Genomic DNA, 22,102 nt, shown 5'->3' on the forward strand with positions numbered 1-22,102 from the left:
CACTGATACCAATGATGGGGCACTATTCCTCCCACTGACACCAATGATGGGGCACTATTCCTCCCACTGACACCAATGATGGGACACTATTCCTCCCACAGACACCAATGATGGGACACTATTCCTCCCACTGATACCAACGATGGGGAACTATTCTTCCCACTGACACCAATGATGGGGCACTATTCCTTCCACTGACACCAATGATGGGGCACTATTCCTACCACTGACACCAATGATGGGGCACTATTCCTCCCACTGACACCAATGATGGGACACTATTCCTACCACTGACACCAATGATGGGGCACTATTCCTCCCACTGATTAAAATGATGGGGCACTAATCCTCCCACTGACACCAATGATGGGGCACTATTCCTCCCACTGACACCAATGATGGGACACTATTCCTCCCACAGACACCAATGATGGGATACTAGTCCTCCCACTGATACCAATGATAGGGCACTATTCCTTCCACTGACACCAATGATGGGACACTATTCCTTCCACTGATACCGATGATGGAGCACTATTCCTTCCACTGATACAAATGATGGGGAACTATTCCTCCCACTGACACCAATGATGGGGCACTATTCCTCCCACTGACACCAATGATGGGACACTATTCCTCCCACTGATACCAATGATGAGGCACTATTCCTCCCACTGATACAAATGATGGGGCACTATTCCTCCCACTGATACAAATGATGGGGCACTATTCCTCCCACTGACACCAATGATGGGGCACTATTCCTCCCACTGACACCAATGATGGGACACTATTCCTCCCACTGATACCAATGATGGGGCACTATTCCTCCCACTGATACCAATGATGGGGCACTATTCCTCCCACTGACACCAATGATGGGGCACTATTCCTCCCACTGACACCAATGATGGGACACTATTCCTCCCACTGATACCAATGATGGGGCACTATTCCTCCCACTGATACCAACGATGGGGCACTATTCCTCCCACTGACACCAATGATGGGGCACTATTCCTCCCACTGATACCAATGACAGGCCACTATTCCTCCTACTGACACCAATGATGGGGCACTATTCCTCCCACTGACACCAATGATGGGGCACAATTCCTCCAAGTACTGGAAACAGTATAACCACAAGGGTTGCGGTGAGCTGACATAAGAGGAACCGAAAAGCCTTGGTCTACAGTACCGAGATGCTGCATTGCCTTCCTATAACAGAAGGTACTTACAAGTGCTCACTTCAAGTGCGAAAGCCTGAAAAACGAAGAGCTTAGCCTCTGCTTACGGGCAACTGGTCAGAATCATGCATATCATGAGGCATTGGATGCGGAAGTTGCCCTTTCGGACCGTGAATATCAGTGGTGCAGGTACCAGGAGAGGGAAGTGTTAGCTGTGTCCTTTTGAGGCACTTTTTTGAGACAATTTTTCTCAGACGTGACCATCACCAGGGGTGGACTGACAACTCATGGGGTATCATGGGGAACCTGTGTCCTCGCCCACACCCAAAAAAGCCTATGAAAAAGCCAATGAAATGTACCAAGGGCATCTCATGGAGCCCCCTACTGACCCCGGGCCCTCAGTCATTGCCCGAGTGCTTGAATGATCAGTCCGCCCCTGACCGTCACCTTAGCAGAACATGATGTAAAGTCCATGGAGGACGAGGACGTGAAACAGTCACATTCAGACTACTTCCAAATGATTCCATTTACCACTGGCACATCACAAGGCGCTCTCTTTGTTCTGTTTGTTCTGCAGATTACACATTTCCAAGCCTTTACGACCCAAAAGTGGAGCAGCAACCTCCCGACCTCTCGTCAACGCTTCCCTTAACCGTCTCCAGAAGACCTTCTTCTGTTTATCGTCATCTTTCCATTCTAGGTAGGTCTTGCTGCTGAGGTGCCTTTTCAGAACGTACATATGTTTCAGTTGGTCTTCTCTGACGGGTCTCAGTAGGATAAGTATGATTCCACACTCATCCTCCAGGAACCTCCAGAACAGGGCCAACCTAAACTCAAAAGAACACCATTTGCTCTCGATGAAGTTTGGAGAAAGGATGACGAGAGCGTTTCGGCTGCAGCAAATACCGTTGTAAAAAATATTTTCAAGGATCAGCTTGCCTGCTTCGAAGTTTCTGTAGTGCACACAAAGCCGAAACGACGGGTCGCCATCTTCCAGCTCCGGGAGCAATTCGTTCCTCACCCATTCCTCATCTAGACCGGAGTGTATGACAAAAGCATCGTAGGTTTTCTCGGTCGCTGACTTTTTGTAGCCTTGGCGGCAGAAACACAAAAAGAGAAAGCAGTTTTTCAGGTAGAAGTGATACACCAGCAGTGAAAGAAACATAATTACGACGATGACCAACATGATGACATATACGAGAGTCCAGCTGCAGTTCAGGTTGACCTCCCAGAGTGGCAAACCCTGAAGGTGTTCTGGCGTCTTGCACTCCATGCGATTGCTAAAGTTTGCATTTTTGACGCTCCGCTCATGGACCCAGAGCAGAAATTGTTCTTGGGTGCAAGAACAGTCATAGGGGTTATCTGAAAGGTCCACTTTCGCCAAGCTAGTTGATAGAACCTGGATGGTATCATTAGATAACCCCTGGATGTTATTAGCGCTTATATTTAAATGTTTTAGTGCAAAAAGAGAAAGCAGGACAGAGGCATGAAGTTCCATCAACCTGTTCTTGCTCAGGTTCAGCACTTGCAGTCGTTTGAGGTGTCCAAATGTTTGGTTGGGTATGTGCTCCAAGCTGCAAGATGCCAAGTCAAGAAGACGGAGGCTACTTAAGTTCTGGAAAACGGAGCCCAATACATCAGGAGCAAAAGTGGTATGGGATACACGTAGCTCTGACAAACTGAAGAGTCCGCAGAAGGAACAGTGGATTATAAAATGGCACGAAGTGTAGGACAGATCGAGGTAAGTCAGATTATTCAGAGTCATAAATATCGGATATTGTCCTACACTGTCCACCTTCGAGTGACTCAGGTCTAAGGAGAGAAGATGGGGCATGTCCAGAAACATGCTCCTCAACCCGATGTAGGAATTATAGCTGAAATTCAAATGCTTGAGGGATTTCCCAGAAATCTTTTTACTACAGCATGTCTCCAACATTATTTTATTTTTACTCAGATCTAGGAACTCTAGTTTGTCTAACTTAAGCAGTGAATGGTCAAAGTTGGTGAGCCGTCGGTTGTCTGTTATCTGGAGCTCCTTCAGGTGCTTTAAATTCGAAACTATGAAGGAAGGCACGTTCACGACGAAGGAATGCTTGAGTTCGAACTTCTGCATATTCGAAGTAAAAGACTCGTGGCTGAATTGGTATAAGTTGGTGTATATGAAACGTAGTGAGGTAATATTCTCCATACAGTCGAAAAAGGTGTTGGTATATGTAAGATAGAGGTCCGTAATTGTCAGCTCCTCGACATCCAACCCACACAGCCCTTCAAAAAGATTTTCCTTGAAGGAAACCCTTGTAGGAGAATTCCTGTACTGTCCAATGATTAGCTTTTGGACACGAAGACCTGAAATGGCATTTAGGCCAGCCTTTAGGACATCTTCATGGGAAAAGGAACCTTTGAGGTGTAATAGTTGGAGGGTCACGAACCTAAAAGCCCCAGGGTCAATAGAGTGTATGGGATTCTCAGACAGTACAAGACCGAGGTTGGAGGTGTTGGCGTGTCGTAGGTTGTCTAGGTCTTCCTTGTTGATCTTAGTAATGTTGTTTGCACGAAGATCAAGGACATGGAGATTAAATAAAACACAGGGAATATAAAGTCGATCGATCCTGTTTTTAGCCACGTTTAATTCCTGTAGTGATGAGAGATACCCAACTTGAAGTTCAGAAAGAGATGCAAGAGATGTTTCGACGATAACAAGTTTCCTTAAAGAAGGTAGAACATCGAAGGTCACTTGGGACCAATGCTTGACTGGGTTTCCTGTGAGGAATAATGTATGCAAAGCGTCCAGGCCAACAAATGAATTGTCTTCTATTGTAGTTATACCGCACCTGCAGAGAGAAACAAAAAAGAATATGTAACGTGCTGAGATAATGCTCTACTGGGCAGATTTAAAACATACGTTTACTCACATATAACATGAAGGTAAAAAAAAAAGCTCTCCTTCGAAAAGCCAGAAGGATATTTTATGGATGTTATCTGGTACAGGGGTAATATATCTGCATTTAGGAATGCATACAGCTCTTTTTGAAAAAAAAAAAAAAACAATCTACTGAGTTGGCCAGAAATAGCTCCTGAGGGAGTTTATTCCACATACCGTATTTTTCGCTACATAAGACGCACTTTTTTCCCCCCAAAAAAGGGGGGAAAATGTCAGTGCGTCTTATGGAGTGAATATGGAGCGGCCGGTCCGGTATTTCCACCGCGGCCGTGTCAGAATACCGGGCCGGCCGCTCAGCTCTGCAGCGGGACATTATGGAGATGACTGCTGACCTTTGGGGAGGTGGGGAGCGGGTACCTGAATTTGACAGGTACCCGCTCTTACTTCTTTGTTCTTTGATCTTACCTGTTCCTCTATCCAGCGGCGTGCTGTCTTCCGGCTTCTGTAGTGTGGGTGCTGGGCATGACAGCCGGGTGCCAAGTGCGCATGCGCAAGAAGCGGAGCTTTTTATGAATGGTAAGGCGGTACCTGGGACACATGACAGATCCCAGAAGCCGCCGGACCAATCACAAAGCGCAAGTGCTTCTCGCTCATGCGCACTGGGCACCCGGCTGTCATGCCGAGCGTCATTACAGAAGCCGGGAAGACAGCGCACGGCTGGATCGAGGAACAGGTAAGATCAAACAAAAACTCTGCGGAAGTAAGAGCGGGTACCTGTCAAATTCAGGTACCCGCTCCCCACCTCCCCAAAGGTCAGCAGTCATCTGTACTGTCCGCAGTCTCTGGTCATCCCTGTGCTGTCCGCAGTCTCTGGTCATCTCCTGTACTGTCCGCAGTCTCTGGTCATCTCCTGTACTGTGTCCGCAGTCTCTGGTCATCCCTGTGCTGTCCGCAGTCTCTGGTCATCCCTGTGCTGTCCGCAGTCTCTGGTCATCTCCTGTACTGTCCGCAGTCTCTGGTCATCCCTGTGCTGTCCGCAGTCTCTGGTCATCTCCTGTACTGTCTGCAGTTCATTAGTTCAGAAATTTTTTTTTTCCTGTTTTCTGCCTCTAAAACCTAGGTGCGTCTTATGGTCGGGTGCGTCTTATGTGGCGAAAAATACGGTAGTTACAGCTCTTACTGTAAAGAAGCCTTTCCGTATGTGGCGTTAAATCTCTTTGGTCTTCAGAACACCTCTCCTGTTAGAAATCACGGGGCCCCGTATAGCGCACCTGACAGGACCCTCTTCGACTCCACTCCACCTAAAAAAAATGCAGCTTTGTCTGCAAGTGCATGCAGTAGAAAGGGGAGGAGTTACAAAGTGTAAATGAGACCTAAGGCTGCAGGGCTTTTTTTCCCCATGGAAAACTCTATCACACCCCCATCGTGCCACTCGCCATCTGTATCATCAATAACACCCCCCCTTTGTGTACTACATACAGAATGCAGAGTTCAGAAGTGTGCTACATACAGAGTGCAGAGTTCAGGAGGGTGCTACATACAGAGTGCAGAGTTCAGGAGTATGCTACGTACAGAGTGCAGAGTTCAGGAGTGTGCTACATACAGAGTGCAGAGTTCAGGAGGGTGCTACATACAGAGTGCAGAGTTCAGGAGGGTGCTACATACAGAGTGCAGGGTTCAGGAGGGTGCTACATACAGAGTGCAGAGTTCAGGAGGGTGCTACATACAGAGTGCAGGGTTCAGGAGTGTGCCACATACAGAATGCAGGGTTCAGGAGTGTGCTACATGCAGAGTGCAGAGTTCAGGAGTGTGCTACATACAGAGTGCAGGGTTCAGGAGTGTGCTACATACAGAGTGCAGGGTTCAGGAGTGTGCTACATGCAGAGTGCAGAGTTCAGGAGTGTGCTACATGCAGAGTGCAGGGTTCAGGAGTGTGCTACATGCAGAGTGCAGAGTTCAGGAGTGTGCTACATGCAGAGTGCAGAGTTCAGGAGTGTGCTACATACAGAGTGCAGGGTTCAGGAGTTTGCTACATGCAGAGTGCAGGGTTCAAGAGTGTGCTACAGAGTGCAGGGTTCAGGAGTGTGCTACATGCAGAGTGCAGAGTTCAGGAGTGTGCTACATACAGAGTGCAGGGTACAGGATTGTGTTACGTACAGAGAGCAGGGTTCAGGATTGTGCTATGTACAGTGTACAGGGTTCAGGATTGTGCTATGTACAGAGTTCAGGGTTCAGGTTTGTGTTATGTACAGAGTGTAGGGTTCAGGATTGTGCTATGTACAGAGTGTAGGGTTCAGGATTGTGCTATGTGCAGATTGCAGGGTACAAGATTGTGCTGCATACAGTGTACAGGATTCAAGATTGTGCTACGTACACAGTGCAGGGTTCAGGATTGTGCTATGTACAGAGTGCAGGGTTCAGGAGTTTGTTACATTTAGAGTGCAGGGTTCAGGATTGTGCTGTAAACAGTGTACAGGGTTCAAGAGTGTGCTGCGTACAGCATGCAGGGTTCAGGAGTATGTACATATTGCAGGTGTGCGTATCTCACAGGCCAGTTTACAACCTCCTCTCCCCCCCCAGCAGTACAGAGCTCTCCCCCTGAATTCTTCCCCCTCCCCTTTAGTACAGAGCTCTTCTCTCCGCCTTGCCCAGTGCAGAGCGCCCATCAAGGTCTACCCATGATTTACCCAATTACTGTTCAGTTCCACCAAGCCAAGACCAAGGCCTAACCATGATTTACTCAATTACCAATTCATTCTAACCAAGCCAAGACCAAAGCCTTTCTATGACTTACCCAATTACCATTCAGTTCAGCCAAGCCAAGGCCAAGGTCTGATTACGATTTACCCAATTACCACTCAGTACCACCAAGCCAAGACCAAGGCCTAACCATAATTTACCCAATTACCATTAATTTCAGCCAAGCCAAGGCCGGGGTATACCCTCGATTTACCCAATTACAAATTCATTCCAACCAAGCCAAGGCCAAGGTCTAACTACGATTTACCCAATTAGCACTCAGTTCCACCAAGCCAAGACCAAGGCCTAACCACGATTTACCCAATTGCCATTCTGTTCAGCCAAGCCAAGACCAAGGCCTTACCATGATTTACCCAATTGCCATTCTGTTCAGCCAAGCCAAGACCAAGGCCTTACCATGATTTACCCAATTGCCATTCTGTTCAGCCAAGCCAAGACCAAGGCCTTACCATGATTTACCCAATTGCCATTCAGTTCCACCAAGCCAAGACCAAGGCCTAACCATGATTTACCCAATTGGCATTCAGTTCAGCCAAGCCAAGACCAAGATCTACCCGTAATTTACCCAATTACCTCTCAGTTCCCCCAAGCCAAGGTCTACCCGTGCTTTAACCAATTATCATTCAGTTCCAGCAAGTCAAGACCAAGGTCTACCCGTAATTTACACAATTACCTCTCAGTTCCCCCGAGCCAAAGTCTACCCGTGATTTAAACAATTACCATTCAGTTCCAGCAAGCCAAGACCAAGGCCTAACCATGATTTACCCAATTAGCACTCAGTTCCACCAAGCCAAGACCAAGGCCTAACCACGATTTACCCAATTGCCATTCTGTTCAGCCAAGCCAAGACCAAGGCCTTACCATGATTTACCCAATTGCCATTCAGTTCAGCCAAGCCAAGACCAAGGCCTAACCATGATTTAACCAATTACCATTCAGTTCCAGCAAGCAAAGACTAAGGTCTAACTATGATTTACCCAATTACCACTCAGTTCAACCAAGCCAAAACCAAGGCCTAACCATGATTTACCCAATTACCATTCAGTTCAACCAAGCCAAGGCCGAGGTCTAACCATGATTTACCCAATTACCATTCAGTTCAGCCAAGCCAAGGTCGAGGTATACCCTCGATTTACCCAATTACCAATTCATTCCAACCAAGCCAAGGCCGAGGTCTAACTATAATTTACTCAGTTATCACTCGGTTCCACCAAGCCGAGACCAAGGCCTAACCATGATTTACCCAATTGGCATTCAGTTCAGCCAAGCCAAGACCAAGATCTACCCGTAATTTACCCAATTACCTCTCAGTTCCCCCGAGCCAAAGTCTACCCGTGATTTAAACAATTACTATTCAGTTCCAGCAAGCCAAGACTAAGGTCTAACTATGATTTACCCAATTACCATTCAGTTCAGCCAAGCCAAGGCCGAGGTCTACCAATGATTTACCCAATTACCACTCAGTTCAGCCAAGCCAAGGTTGAGGTATACCCTCGATTTACCCAATTACCAATTCATTCCAACCAAGCCAAGACCAAGGCCTAACCATGATTTACCCAATTCGCACTCAGTTCCACCAAGCCAAGACCAAGGCCTAACCATGATTTACCCAATTAGCACTCAGTTCCACCAAGCCAAGACCAAGGCCTAACCATGATTTACCCAATTACCATTCAGTTCATCCAACACATTCTTATATTTCAGCAACGCCATACCTGTTTTTGATGAGCCTAGCTACTTTGAAGATCTGTCTGCACGGGTACAAATCACATCACGTTACCGTAATTGAAATATGGCGTAGCCAGCAAATGATTTCTGCAGATTTACCTTGTAAGATCGAGGATCTGGAGTTGGGAAAATCTCGACAAACTCCCGTTATAGAGATGTTTAAGAGGGTTAAAACTAAGATCGAGCCCACTAATCTCCTCCGGCAAATCCGCGGGAACGGTGGACAAGTTGCACTTATAGCAGTTCATGGATTCTTGATGAATGTCCTGCACAGAAAAGGAAAAGGACTTATTTGTAGCTTATGGAACCTGAACCTCAAGAGGCTGAAGCTCCAAGACCATAGCTGAACGCACAGATGGGGGACCTCGCTGTATATCTCAGCCAAAGGACCATTCGTTATTGGAATTTTACAGCCCTGCCAGAAAGCACAGCCAGTCTGGAGACCTGACATTCCTCTGCTGCAATTTGGTAATACAGCTGAGTCTTGTCCCCGCCCCCCCGACTTACAGCTGGTCAGTAAATAAGAAACAACAGATTGATCAGCTCATCTATGTGTCACTCTGCTCCCTCCTCCTCTCAGCAAGCTGCTTGTTAGCATAGAAGCGCTGCGGCACGCCTGATTGGCTCCTTGTGCTGCTTCTCACTCTCACAGTCTGAGCTCTGCTGTATAGGGGGTTGCAACAGATACCGAGGCATGGGCAGTAAGTTACAATATTTTAATGATGTTTATTGGACACACATCTACATGAAATTCGGCTTCCTGAGTGCTAATGAGGTGTCCAAATTGTGGCCCTGGGGCTGCATGGAACACTTTACTTGCCTTTATCCAGCCCTTGGGGGACTATTCCTTCCACATGCACTGATGGGCACTATTCCTCCCACTGACACCAATGATGGGACACTATTCCTCCCACTGACACCAATGATGGGGCACTATTCCTCCCACTGATACCAATGATGGGGAACTATTCCTCCCACTGACACCAATGATGGGGCACTAATCCTCCCACTGACACCAATGATGGGGCACTATTCCTCCCACTGACACCAATGATGGGGCACTAATCCTCCCACTGATGCCAATGTTGGGGCACTATTCCTCCCACTGACACCAATGATGGGGCACTATTCCTCCCACTGATACCAATGATGGGGCACTATTCCTCCCACTGATACCAATGATGGGGCATTATTCCTCCCACTGATACCAATGATGGAGCACTATTCCTCCCACTGATACCAATGATGGGACACCATTCCTCCCTCTGACACCAATGATGGGACACTATTCCTCCCACTGACACCAATGATAGGGCACTATTCCTCCCACTGACACCAATGATAGGGCACTATTCCTCCCACTGACACCAATGATAGGGCACTGAAGTAAACTAGCCCTTTGTTTAGTACGTTTGGAGACCCCTACCTTAAACCATGAGCAAAATGCCTCCCAAACAAAATATATGAAAAATATTTTAAAAAATACATTTCAAATATACTGTATGTCTTTAAAAATACAAATCTACATTTTTGGAATGCACTTACAAATATATGTTAAAATTACTTTTTAAATGTTAAAAAAAATCTGAAAATATATTTTAAAAAAATATATTTTTAAAAATATATTTTCTGAAAAATATATTCTTCAGATTTTTTTTAACATGTAAAAAAGTAATTTTAACATATATTTGTAAGTGCATTCCAAAAATGTAGATTTGTATTTTTAAAGACATACAGTATTGTCAGGAATGGACTCAGCACTGGTGGTGGGACTCACCTGCCGTGTGGGCTGCAGTACCAGGGCTGACCAGCGGGTGCTCTCAGCAGCCAGAAGCTCACTCCAGGCAATCAGCCAACACCTGGGGCTGATTGCAGGGGGTGTATTTAAGGAATGGCCAGACCTGTGATCAGGGCCTTGGTGTATGTTTTCCCATGAGCCCCTGTACCTGGTATCCTGTGGTCCTGTCTCGTTGCTGACCCTGCTTGATCCTGACCTCTGCTGACCGTCTCCTGTTGAACCCCTGGCTTGCCTGACCATCCTTCTGCCTGATCCCCTGTACCACGCTGTCTGTGAGTTACTGAACCCGGCTTGTGACCCTGACTATTCTCTGCCTGCTCCCCCTGTACCACGCTGCCCGCACGATACCGACCCGGCTAGTCTGACCTCGCCTACTCCTGACTGTCATCCCATCCATCCCGCTCGGATCGGGATCTGTCATCCCATCCATCCCGCTCGGATCGGGATCTGTCATCCCATCCATCCCGCTCGGATCGGGATCTGTCATCCCATCCATCCCGCTCGGATCGGGATCTGTCATCCCCTTCACAGCAGGCTCAACCCGGGCACATACCCTCAGCGGGACCCCTCTGCCACCGCCGGGGGTGCCCAGGAACGCGACCTGGTTTCAGTCTTGCACCAAGTCCATCCCCACCATCAGGGGCCCTGGTGAAAAGGCAGACTGGGACTTAGACTCCGCGTCCTGGGAAACCCCGTGCCGTGGACCACTAGAGATCCCGTTGGGCGGAGCCTGACAGTACCTTGCGGCCGGCCTGACCATTCCACCTCTCCAGCCCTGACTACGCCTGTGTTCCTGAAGCCTGCTACTTTCCTGTGTCAGTCCACACATTTCTGGTCACACCCGGATCCCTAACAAGTATATTTGAAATGCTATAATTTTGGCCATATTCAATATATATATATATATATATATATATATATATATATAGTGAAGGAAATGCGTATTTGATCCCCTGCTAATGTTGAATGTTTGCCCACTCACAAGGAAATGATCGGTCTAAAATTCGAATGTTCGGTGTATTGTAACACTGAGAGACAGAATACAACAACAAATTCAGCAGAAATGCATGTCTAACAAATGATGACTGATTTGCATGTTCATGAGGGAAATAAGTATTTGATCCCCTATCATTCAGCAGGATTTCTGGCTACCAGGTATCTTTCATACAGGTAACAAGCTGAGATTAGAAGCAGTCTCTTAAAGGGAGTGCTGCTAATCTCATTTTGTTACCTGTATAAAAGACACCTGTCCACAGGAGCAATCGAACCATCAGATTCCAAACTCTTCACCATGGCAAAGACCAAAGAGCTGTCCAAGGATGTCAGGGACAAGATTGTAGACCTACACAAGGCTGGACTGGGCTACCAAACTATGGCCAAGCAGCTTGGTGAGAAGGTGACAACAGTTGGTACAATCATTCACAAATGGAAGAAACACAAAACAAGTGTCAGTCTCCCTAGGTCTGGTGCACCATGCAAGATCTCACCTCGTGGAGTGTCAATGATCATGAGAACAGTGAGGAATCATCCCAGAACTACACGTGAGGATCTTGTCAATGATCTCCAGGCAGCTGGGACCACAGTCACCAAGAAAACAATTGGTAACACACTACGCCGACAAGGATTGAAATCCTGCAGTGCCTGCAAGGTTCCTCTGCTCCAGAAAGCACATGTCCAGGCCCATCTGAAGTCTGCCACCGAACATCTGAATGATGCAGAGGAGGACTGGTGGGAAGTGTTGTGGTCAGATGAGACCAAAATCCAGCTCTTTGGCATCAACTCAACTTGCCGTGTTTGGAGGAGGAGGAATGCTGCCTATGACCCCAAGAACACCATCCCAACTGTCAAACAAGGGAACAGGACAACTGCACCGCATCAAAGGGACGATGGACGGGGCAATGTACCGTCAAATCTTGGGTAAGAACCTTCGTCCCTCAGCCATGGCATTGAAAATGGGTCGTGGATGGGTGTTCCAGCATGACAATTACCCAAAACACACGGCCAAGGCAACAAAGGAGTGGCTCAAGAAGAAGCACATTAAGGTCCTGGAGTGGCCTAGCCAGTCTCCAGACCTTAATCCGATTGAAAATCTGTGGAGGAGCTGAAAGTTCGAGTTGCCAAACGTCAGCCACCAAACCTTAATGACTTGGAGAGGATCTGCCAAGAGGAGTGGGCCAAAATCCCTCCTGAGATGTGTGCAAACCTGGGGGCCAACTCCAGGAAATGTCTGACCTCTGTAATTGTCAACAAGAGATTTGCCACCAAGTACTAAGTCATGTTTTGTGAAGGGGATCAAATACTTATTTCCCTCATGAACATGCAAATCAGTCATCATTTGTTAGATGCATTTCTGCTGAATTTGTTGTTGCTATTCTGTCTCTCAGTGTTACAAAACACCGAACATTCGATTTTTAGACCGATCATTTCTTTGTGAGGGGCAAACATTCAAAATCAGAAGGGGAGCAAATACGCATTTCCTTCATTGTGTGTGTGTGTGTGTGTGTGTGTATATATATATATATATATATTGAATATGGCCAAAATTATAGCATTTCAAATATATGTGATTATATTTGGGAAGAATATTTTAAAAACATATTTCAAATATATTTTTCTTCCGTGTGGGTTCTAATGAGAAGCAGAGAATCTCCCCCTGCAGATGGTTTCATGCATTAGGCTCAATTCACACCGGGGTTACCAGGTTACAGATCATTATTTATTTATTTTTTTTAAAAGTGACAGTTATTTTCAGCTGAATCTAATGAGAACTGAAAATAACAGTCATATACATAGCCAATTTATAGATACAAAAAAAAAAGGGACGGTATTTTTAGTTTAGTCTAATGAGAATGGAAAATAATAATCATATATATATATATATATCAGTATATAAATACTTAGAAAAAAAGTGGCAGTTTAGTGAGAACTCAAAATAACAGCTACACACAGTATATAAAGTCAGTATATAGAAACTTATTAAAAAGTGAGTTATTTTTAATTTAGTCTCAGAGCTAAAAATAATAGTCATATACAGTATATATATATACACACACTGCTCAAAAAACTGAAAGGAACACTTTGAAAAGCCATCAGATCTCAATGGGGACAAATCTCCTGCTGGATCTCTCTACTGACCTGGACTGGGTAATGTGTGAGGAACATGAGGACGCCCCATCGTTTGATGGAAATGAAAATGATCGACCTACAGAGGACTGAATTCAAAGATACCTCGAAAATCAAAATGAAGAAATGATGCAGCAGGCGAGTCCATTTAACTGAAATGTCATTGCAGCAACTCAGAATGGTCCTCAGTAGTTTGTATGGCCCCCACGTGCTTGTATGCATGCCTGACAATGTCGGGGGAGGGTCCTAATGAGACCACGGATGGTGTCCTGGGGGATTTCCTCCCAGATCTGAACCAGGGTATCACTGAGCTCCTGGACAGTCTGAGGTGCAACCTGGCGGCATCAGATGGACCAAAGCATGACAACCCAGATGTGTTCTATTGGATTTAGGTCAGGTGAGCGTGGGGGCCATTCAATGGTATCAATTCCTTCATCCTCCAGGAACTGCCTGTATACTCTTCCCACATGAGGCTGGGCATTGTCATGCACCAGGAGGAACCCAGCAGTCACTGCACCAGGAGGAACCCAGGACCCATTGCACCAGGAGGAACCCAGGACCCACTGCACCAGGAGGAACCCAGGACCCACTGCACCAGGAGGAACCCAGGACCCACTGCACCAGGAGGAACCCAGGACCCACTGCACCAGGAGGAACCCAGGACCCATTGCACCAGGAAGAACTCAGGAGCCATTGCACCAGGAGGAACCCAGGAGTCACTGCACCAGGAGGAACCCAGGAGTCACTGCACCAGGAGGAACCCAGGAGTCACTGCACCAGGAGGAACCCAGGAGTCACTGCCCCAGGAGGAACCCAGGAGCCACTGCCCCAGGAGGAACCCAGGAGCCACTGCCCCAGGAGGAACCCAGGAGCCACTGCCCCAGGAGGAACCCAGGAGCCACTGCCCCAGGAGGAACCCAGGACCCACTGCACCAGTGTAGGGTCTGACAATGGGTCCAAGGATTTCATCCCGATACCTAATGGCAGTCAAGGTGCCATTGTCTAGCCTGTAGAGGTCTGTGCTCCCTCCATGGATATGCCTCCCCAGACCATCACTGACCCACCACCATAATGCTGAACCATGTCACAGGCAGCAGAACGTTCTCCACGGCTTCTCCAGACCTTTTCACATCTATCACATGTGCTCAGGGTGAACCTTCTCTCATCTGTGAAAAGCACAGGGTGCCAGTGGTGGACCTGACAATTCTGGGATTCAATGGCAAATGCCAATCCAGCTCTATGGTGCCGGGCAGTGAGCACAGGGCCCACTAGAGGACGTCGGGCCCTCAGGCCACCCTCATGAAGTCTGTTTCTGATTGGTCAGAGACTTTCACACCAGTGGCCTGCTGGAGGTCATTTTGTAGGGCTCTGGCAGTGCTCATCCTGTTCCTCCTTGCACAAAGGAGCAGATACCGGTCCTGCTGATGGGTTAAGGACCTTCTACGGCCCTGTCCAGCTCTCCTAGAGTAACTGCCTGTCTCCTGGAATCTCCTCCATGCTCTTGAGACTGTGCTGGGAGACACAGCAAACCTTCTGGCAATGCCACGTATTGATGTGCCATCCTGGAGGAGTTGGACTGCCTGTGCAACCTCTGTAGGGTCCAGGTATGGCCTCATGCTACCAGTAGTGACACTGACCCTAGCCAAATGCAAAACTAGTGAAAAACAGTCAGAGAAGATGAGTAGGGAAAAATGTCACCTGTAAAACCATTCCTGTTTTGGGGGTTGTCTCATTGTTGCCCATCTAGTGCCCCTGTTGTTAATTTCATGAACACCAAAGCAGCTGAAACTGATTATCACCCCCCTCTGTGACTTTCCTGACCAGATCAATATCCCAGGAGTCTCATGGACTTGATGCTATACTCTGAATACAAAGTCTTCCTTTCATTTTTTTTGAGCATTGTATATATATATATATATATATATATATATATATATATATATATATATAAACACACAATTATATAAAAAGTGACAGTTACTTTTAGTTGAATCCGTAAAGAACTGAAAATAACTCATATATTGTATATAGTCAGTATATAGATACTTTAACTATTTCCCGTCCGGCCCATGTATATAAACTGCCGGACGTGAGCAGTGCAGGAGCGGGTGGCCGTTTCCCACTTCCCTGCTTGTGCAGCGCACTCCCTGGGAGCGCACGGCACTGCGATCTGGTGCTGTATGGGACCTCTTTGTGAGGTCCCGATCATGTGATCACTGATTGGCCAATCAGTGATCACATGAGCAGTAGCAAGCAAAATGTCACTTCTGACATCATTGCTTACTACTAGTGAAATCTGTGAATGATCACAGAGGTCACATGGTACAGGGTCATTCACAACAGCCTTGTACCATGTGACAAGCTGTGACCAATCACAGCTCACACAGTACTTCTCAATGGCTGCAAGAATGCAGCCAGAGAGAAGGAGAAATTATTGATTTTACGGCCTTTATGGGTGTAACAGCAATCAGTGTAAAAAAAGGAAAAACAAATCTTCATCACCCCCCATAAGTAGTATAGTGTCACCATGGTGACACTGTACTGCTAGGGTGACAGTATGTAAAAAAAAAAAAAAAATGATATAAAAAAAGGGGGTGAAAGTGTCCGGACTGGAAGGAGGTGAAAGTGTCCGGACTGGAAGGGGGTGAAAGTGTCCGGACTGGAAGGGGGGTGAAAGTGTCCGGACTGGAAGGGGGGTGAAAGTGTCCGGACTGGAAGGGGGGTGAAAGTGTCCAGACTGGAAGGGGGGTGAAAGTGTCCGGACTGGAAGGAGGTGAAAGTGTCCGGACTGGAAGGGGTTAAAAAAAAAAGTGGCAGTTGTTTTTAGTTGAGTTTAATAGGAACTAAAATGTTTTTCTATATATGATGCAGAATTAACAGGTGAAACGAGTTTTGTAAGTAAATCGTACAGAAAACGTTTTGCAAATATTTGCACCCTGGACAAGGCGGATCCAAGACCCGCAGACAGCCGTGTGCTGGGACCCGTGATGTGAATGACATGCGAGGATTCTGTGTCCTATCAAACGATTTTTTTTTTTTTCATTCATGGATACTCACCGGTCTGCAGCAGCTCCGAGTATTGCTGAACACGAGGCAGAGGATGAACAGTGACGTCCACAGACGGGCCATACTCTGAATGGACAACAGGCCGGTGTGCGCTCCTCGCTCCTCGCTTGTAGCCGTCTGTTCGGGTTCAGCGTCTCGTCCTTCATATCGTCACACGAAAAGCAAACGATTCATTGTGAAAGCGCAGAAATGACTCGCAGTATCACTTCCTCAAATCATTACATGGGGGGGGGGGCAGTGACACCATGTCTGGAATGAATTAGGCATTACAATAAAAACCACAAAAATCAAAAATGTATATAAATGAATACAAATATTTACAATATATATACTGTCCTCTGTCCTCTTCACCCCCCAACTGCTGTATCCTCTGTCCCCTTCACCCCCCAACTGCTGTGTCCTCTTTCCCCTTCACCCCCTCCCCCCCAACTGCTGTGTCCTTTGTCCCCCTGCGCATCCCCCCCCCCCAACTGCTGTGTCCTCTGTCCCCTTCACCCCCTCCCCCCCAACTGCTGTGTCCTCTGTCCCCTTCACCCCCTCCCCCCCAACTGCTGTGTCCTCTGTCCCCTTTACCCCCCCCAAATGCTGTGTCCTCTGTCCCCCTGCGCATCACCCCCCCCCCAACTGCTGTGTCCTCTGTCCCCTTCACCCCCTCCCCCCCCAACTGCTGTGTCCTCTGTCCCCTTTACCCCCCCCCCCCCCAACTGCTGTGTCCTCTGTCCTCCTGCGCATCACCCCCCCCCCCAACTGCTGTGTCCTCTGTCCCCCTGCGCATCACCCACCCCCCCAACTGCTGTGTCCTCTGTCCCCCTGCGCATCACCCCCCCCCCCAACTGCTGTGTCCTCTGTCCCCCTGCGCATCACCCACCCCCCCAACTGCTGTGTCCTCTGTCCCCCTGCGCATCACCCCCCCCCCCCCAACTGCTGTGTCCTCTGTCCCCTTCACCCCCTCCCCCCAACTGCTGTGTCCTCTGTCCCCTTTACCCCCCCCAACTGCTGTGTCCTCTGTCCCCCTGCGCATCACCTCCCCCCCTAACTGCTGTGTCCTCTGTCCCCTTGCGCATCACCTCCCCCCCCAACTGCTGTGTCCTCTGTCCCCCTGTGCATCACCCCCCCAACTGCTGTGTCCTCTGTCCCCTTCACCGCCCCCCAACTGCTGTGTCCTCTGTCCCCTTCACCCCCTCAATGTAGTGTCTTCTGTCCCCTTCACCCCCACTGTAGTGTCCTCTGACCCCTTCACCCCCCCCAAAATGTAGTGTCCTTTGTCCTCTTTACACCCCCCCCCCACTGTAGTGTCCTCTGTCCCCCTCACAGCCCCCCCAACTATAGTGTCCTCTGTCCCTTTCACCCCCCCCCACTGTAGTGTCCTCTGTCCCCCTCACAGCCCCCCCACTATAGTGTCCTCTGTCCCTTTCACCCCCCCCCCCCACTGTAGTGTCCTTTGTCCCTTTCACCCCCCCCCACTGTAGTGTCCTCTGTCCCCCTCACAGCCCCCCACTATTGTGTCCTCTGTCCCTTTCACCACCCCCCCCTCCACTGTAGTGTCCTTTGTCCCCTTCATACCCCCCCACTGTAGTGTCCTCTGTCCCCTTCACACACACACCCCCCCCCCCATTATAGTGTACTCTGTGCCCTTCACCCCCCCCCCCCAATGTAGTGTCCTCTGTCCCTCCACCCCCCCACTGTAGTGTTCTCTGTATTTTCTCTTCAGGTGGAATGTCATTCTATCATACAGAATAAAGCAAATCAGGAAAATGCTGCTCAAATCAGAAATTCCGTCGGCCCCTCCTCCAGCGCCACCGTGACCACATGCAGATGTGTCCACGGCCTCTGCCTGGCTCCGCACGTTAGGGAAGGGTTCGGACCACCATGGTAGTGGTCTTTGTGCGTGTGTGGGAAATGTGCGCAGATGTGCCACAGGGATCTCTCAGGAACAGAGACCTGCGGCACATAAGTGTACGCGCAGCGGGTGGAGACAATTTCTTTGCCTAGGCAAGAAATTAAAAAAAGAAATAGATAAAAATTAAATAAATAAATAAATAATTTCATTTCAAAACAAATAAATAAATAAATTAAAATAAATAAATTAAAAATAAATAAATAAAAATGAAACTAAAAAAAATAAAAATAAATAAATACAAATTTAATTTAAATAAATTAATTAATTAATAAATAATAATAATAATTATTATTATTTTATATATATATATATATATATATATATATATACTTTTATTTTTTATTTTATCCTATTTGTAAATGAGGGCATAACATGACCTTTAGGGTGAAGGTCCACTTTAAGGCCACTAGATGGCGCTGATGATCATAGTAAACTATGGCTCCATCTACTGGCCATAATTTACAATTTTATTTTTTTTTATACAAATGAATAACATTCGACCTGCAGAGCAAATAACATTCGTTTTTGCCCCATTCACACGGAATGAATGTACTGTACATGTAGTATGGATAGATACATAAATATTTATTATAGTTAAACCCTTTTGTGTAAACTTCATCAGGATGTTTGTTTTTTTTTCATGTGTATTTGGCGAATGAGAAAGAATGCGTTTAATGCTCTGCAGGCTGGCATGGCTGCTGGAACTCATGCTGAGGAGGGTGACAATGCTGCTGCTGAATTGACCACGTGTTGTCAGAAAACAAAGGAAACGCATATAAGAGCGATTTTTTACTTGCCAAAGAATTTATATTTTTGTCTGTCCAGATCTGAGAATTACACAGCACAGGCACCCCCTGCATCCCGCACACTTCCACCAACTTCACCAAACTGCCATCAGCATAGGGATGTACAGTCTGCTATTAATAATTTCCCTTCTGAGAGTGAAATATTTATGCAATGTTCCATTTCCTCCTTCTGTTGTTTAATATCACAGAGTTCCCATTTTCTCTGAATTATTTCAAGTTTCACATTAAATTTTATTCAAAGTTAAAAGTGCAAGGTGACACAAAAAAGGGGCCTGTAGCAGCTGGTGTGACTGAACAGCGCCATCTGTTGATCTGGAAGTGCAGTCATATAATATAACATTTGGTCCCAGTCAGGAAGCTACAGCAGCATTTAATGTTCACAAAGTAAGCCTATGAAAAATAAAATGTGTTTTTTCAAATGATAGTATAATAATAATAATATATTTTATATACTTCATATTTTATTTACTTTTATTTTTTTTTAAGTTGGGTTTTAACATTTTGCTACATTCCTTATTTACCTACATTTGACAGTAACTTTAAAAACCTGCAAAAACATTGCAGACATTTTAAAATATATGTTACTATGTGCTTTTAAATATTATCATTGTAATAATAGTAATAATAATTATTATAAAAAATTATTATTATTATTATTGTTGTTATTATTGTTATTATTATTGTTATTGATAATAGTATTATTGCTGTTGTTATTATAATAATAATAATAATTATTATTATTATATCAATATTTAAAAAAAAAATGTGTCTATACAGTATATAACATATAATAATAATAATAACAATTATTATTATAATAACAACAACAGCAATAATAATAATATTATCAATAACAATAATAACAACAATAATAATAATTATTATTATTATATGTTATATACTGTATAGACAAAATTTTTTTTTAAAATATTGGTTTAATAATAATAATAATAATAATAATAATTATTATTATTATATTTGTTTATTTATATTTTTGTTATATACTGTATGTTATTTAAGTTTTCTAAATTTTGGTCTTAGAATTTCACTACATTTCCCATATACCTCCATTTAAAAGTAACTTTACAAATCTGCACAAATAATGCTGTTAATCAGACATTAACAATAAGACATCATTTAAAAATTTGCTCTTATGTTTTTTTGGGTTTTTTTATTGTAATAATTATTATTATTTTTATATACTGTATGTACAATTTTTTTTACAATAATAATAATAATAACAATATTTATTATTATTATTTTGTTATATGTTGCATACTATATGTTATTTATTTATTTATTTATTAAAATAGGTTTCAACATTTTGCTACATTCTACAATTCTACATCTACCTTCATTTAGCAGTAAGTTTACAAACCTGCACAAATAGTGCTGTTAATCAGACATTAACCATAAACATTTGTTAATTTTAATATTTATTTATAAATTTTAATATATATTTTATATTATTGTAGTAATAATATTAATAATTAGTAGTAGTAGTCATATACTGTATGTAAAAAAAAACCCAAAATGTAAATATTTATATAATAGTAATAATAATAACGACAATAATGATAATAATAATAATTATTATTATTATTAATATGTTAGGTACTGTATTGTTATTTATTTTTTAATTTTTTGGGGGCTGGGTTTTAACATTTTGTTACATTCCACATCTTCCTCTGCTTACCAGTAACTTTAAAAGGCTGCATGAATAATGTTGTTAACCATTAACCATTAAATGATAACTCCACATTTGTGGAAAAAAAATAGCAAATAAAAAAATAATAATATAACAAGTTCAATTCCTACACAAGGAAAATTGTAATGTTATTTAATAAAAATCTAATTAGATGTTATTAAATTTCTCTTTTCATTTTAATTTGCAGTGCTGGGATTTTCAGTGACATTCAATACAGTTTAGCAACCTGAAGGTGTTCTGACCCGCCCACCCTTCCCCCACCCACACCTTTACAGTATTCAGCCCCCTCCTCTCACCTGTGCACCCAGCCCCCTCCTCTCACCTGTTCTCACCTGTGCACCCAGCCCCCTCCTCTCACCTGTGCACCCAGCCCCTTCCTCTCACCTGTTCTCACCTGTGCACCCAGCCCCCTCCTCTCACCTGTGCACCCAGCCCCCTCCTCTCACCTGTTCTCACCTGTGCACCCAGCCCCCTCCTCTCACCTGTTCTCACCTGTGCACCCAGCCCCCTCCTCTCACCTGTGCACCCAGCCCCTTCCTCTCACCTGTTCTCACCTGTGCACCCAGCCCCCTCCTCTCACCTGTGCACCCAGCCCCCTCCTCTCACCTGTTCTCACCTGTGCACCCAGCCCCCTCCTTTCACCCTTTCTCACCTGTGCACCCAGCCCCCTCCTCTCACATGTTCTCACCTGTACACCCAGCCCCCTCCTCTCACCTGTGTTCACCTGTGCACCCAGCCCCTTCCTCTCACCTGTTCTCACCTGTGCACCCAGCCCCCTCCTCTCACCTGTTCTCACCTGTGCACCCAGCCCCCTCCTCTCACCTGTGCACCCAGCCCCCTCCTCTCACCTGTGCACCCAGCCCCCTCCTCTCACCTGTTCTCACCTGTACACCCAGCCCCCTCCTCTCACCTGTTCTCACCTGTGCACCCAGCCCCTTCCTCTCACCTGTTCTCACCTGTGCACCCAGCCCCCTCCTCTCACCTGTTCTCACCTGTGCACCCAGCCCCCTCCTCTCATCTGTACACCCAGCCCCCTCCTCTCACCTGTGCACCCAGCCCCCTCCTCTCACCTGTTCTCACCTGTGCACCCAGCCCCCTCCTCTCACCTGTTCTCACCTGTGCACCCAGCCCCCTCCTCTCACCTG

The 22,102-nt window shown here is 45.8% G+C and overlaps 1 protein-coding gene across 1 annotated transcript; it reads right to left on the bottom strand.

Annotated features, from left to right (window-relative positions):
* Positions 1-533: 533 nt before the first annotated feature.
* Positions 534-16,710, bottom strand: LOC149456063 (toll-like receptor 4). The gene is made up of 3 exons (XM_089685512.1): positions 16,535-16,710; positions 8,656-8,822; positions 534-4,018 (listed from the first exon to the last, which is right to left on the bottom strand). The coding sequence occupies exons 1-3, from the start codon at positions 16,604-16,606 to the stop codon at positions 1,729-1,731; spliced, it is 2,529 nt and encodes an 842-aa protein (XP_089541638.1). The 5' UTR covers positions 16,607-16,710; the 3' UTR covers positions 534-1,728.
* Positions 16,711-22,102: the final 5,392 nt, after the last annotated feature.

This window comes from Staurois parvus, unplaced genomic scaffold, assembly GCF_062004578.1.
Source record: "Staurois parvus isolate SC_StPar_1 unplaced genomic scaffold, SC_StPar_1.0 ptg000377l, whole genome shotgun sequence".
Taxonomy (NCBI): Eukaryota; Metazoa; Chordata; class Amphibia; order Anura; family Ranidae; genus Staurois; species Staurois parvus.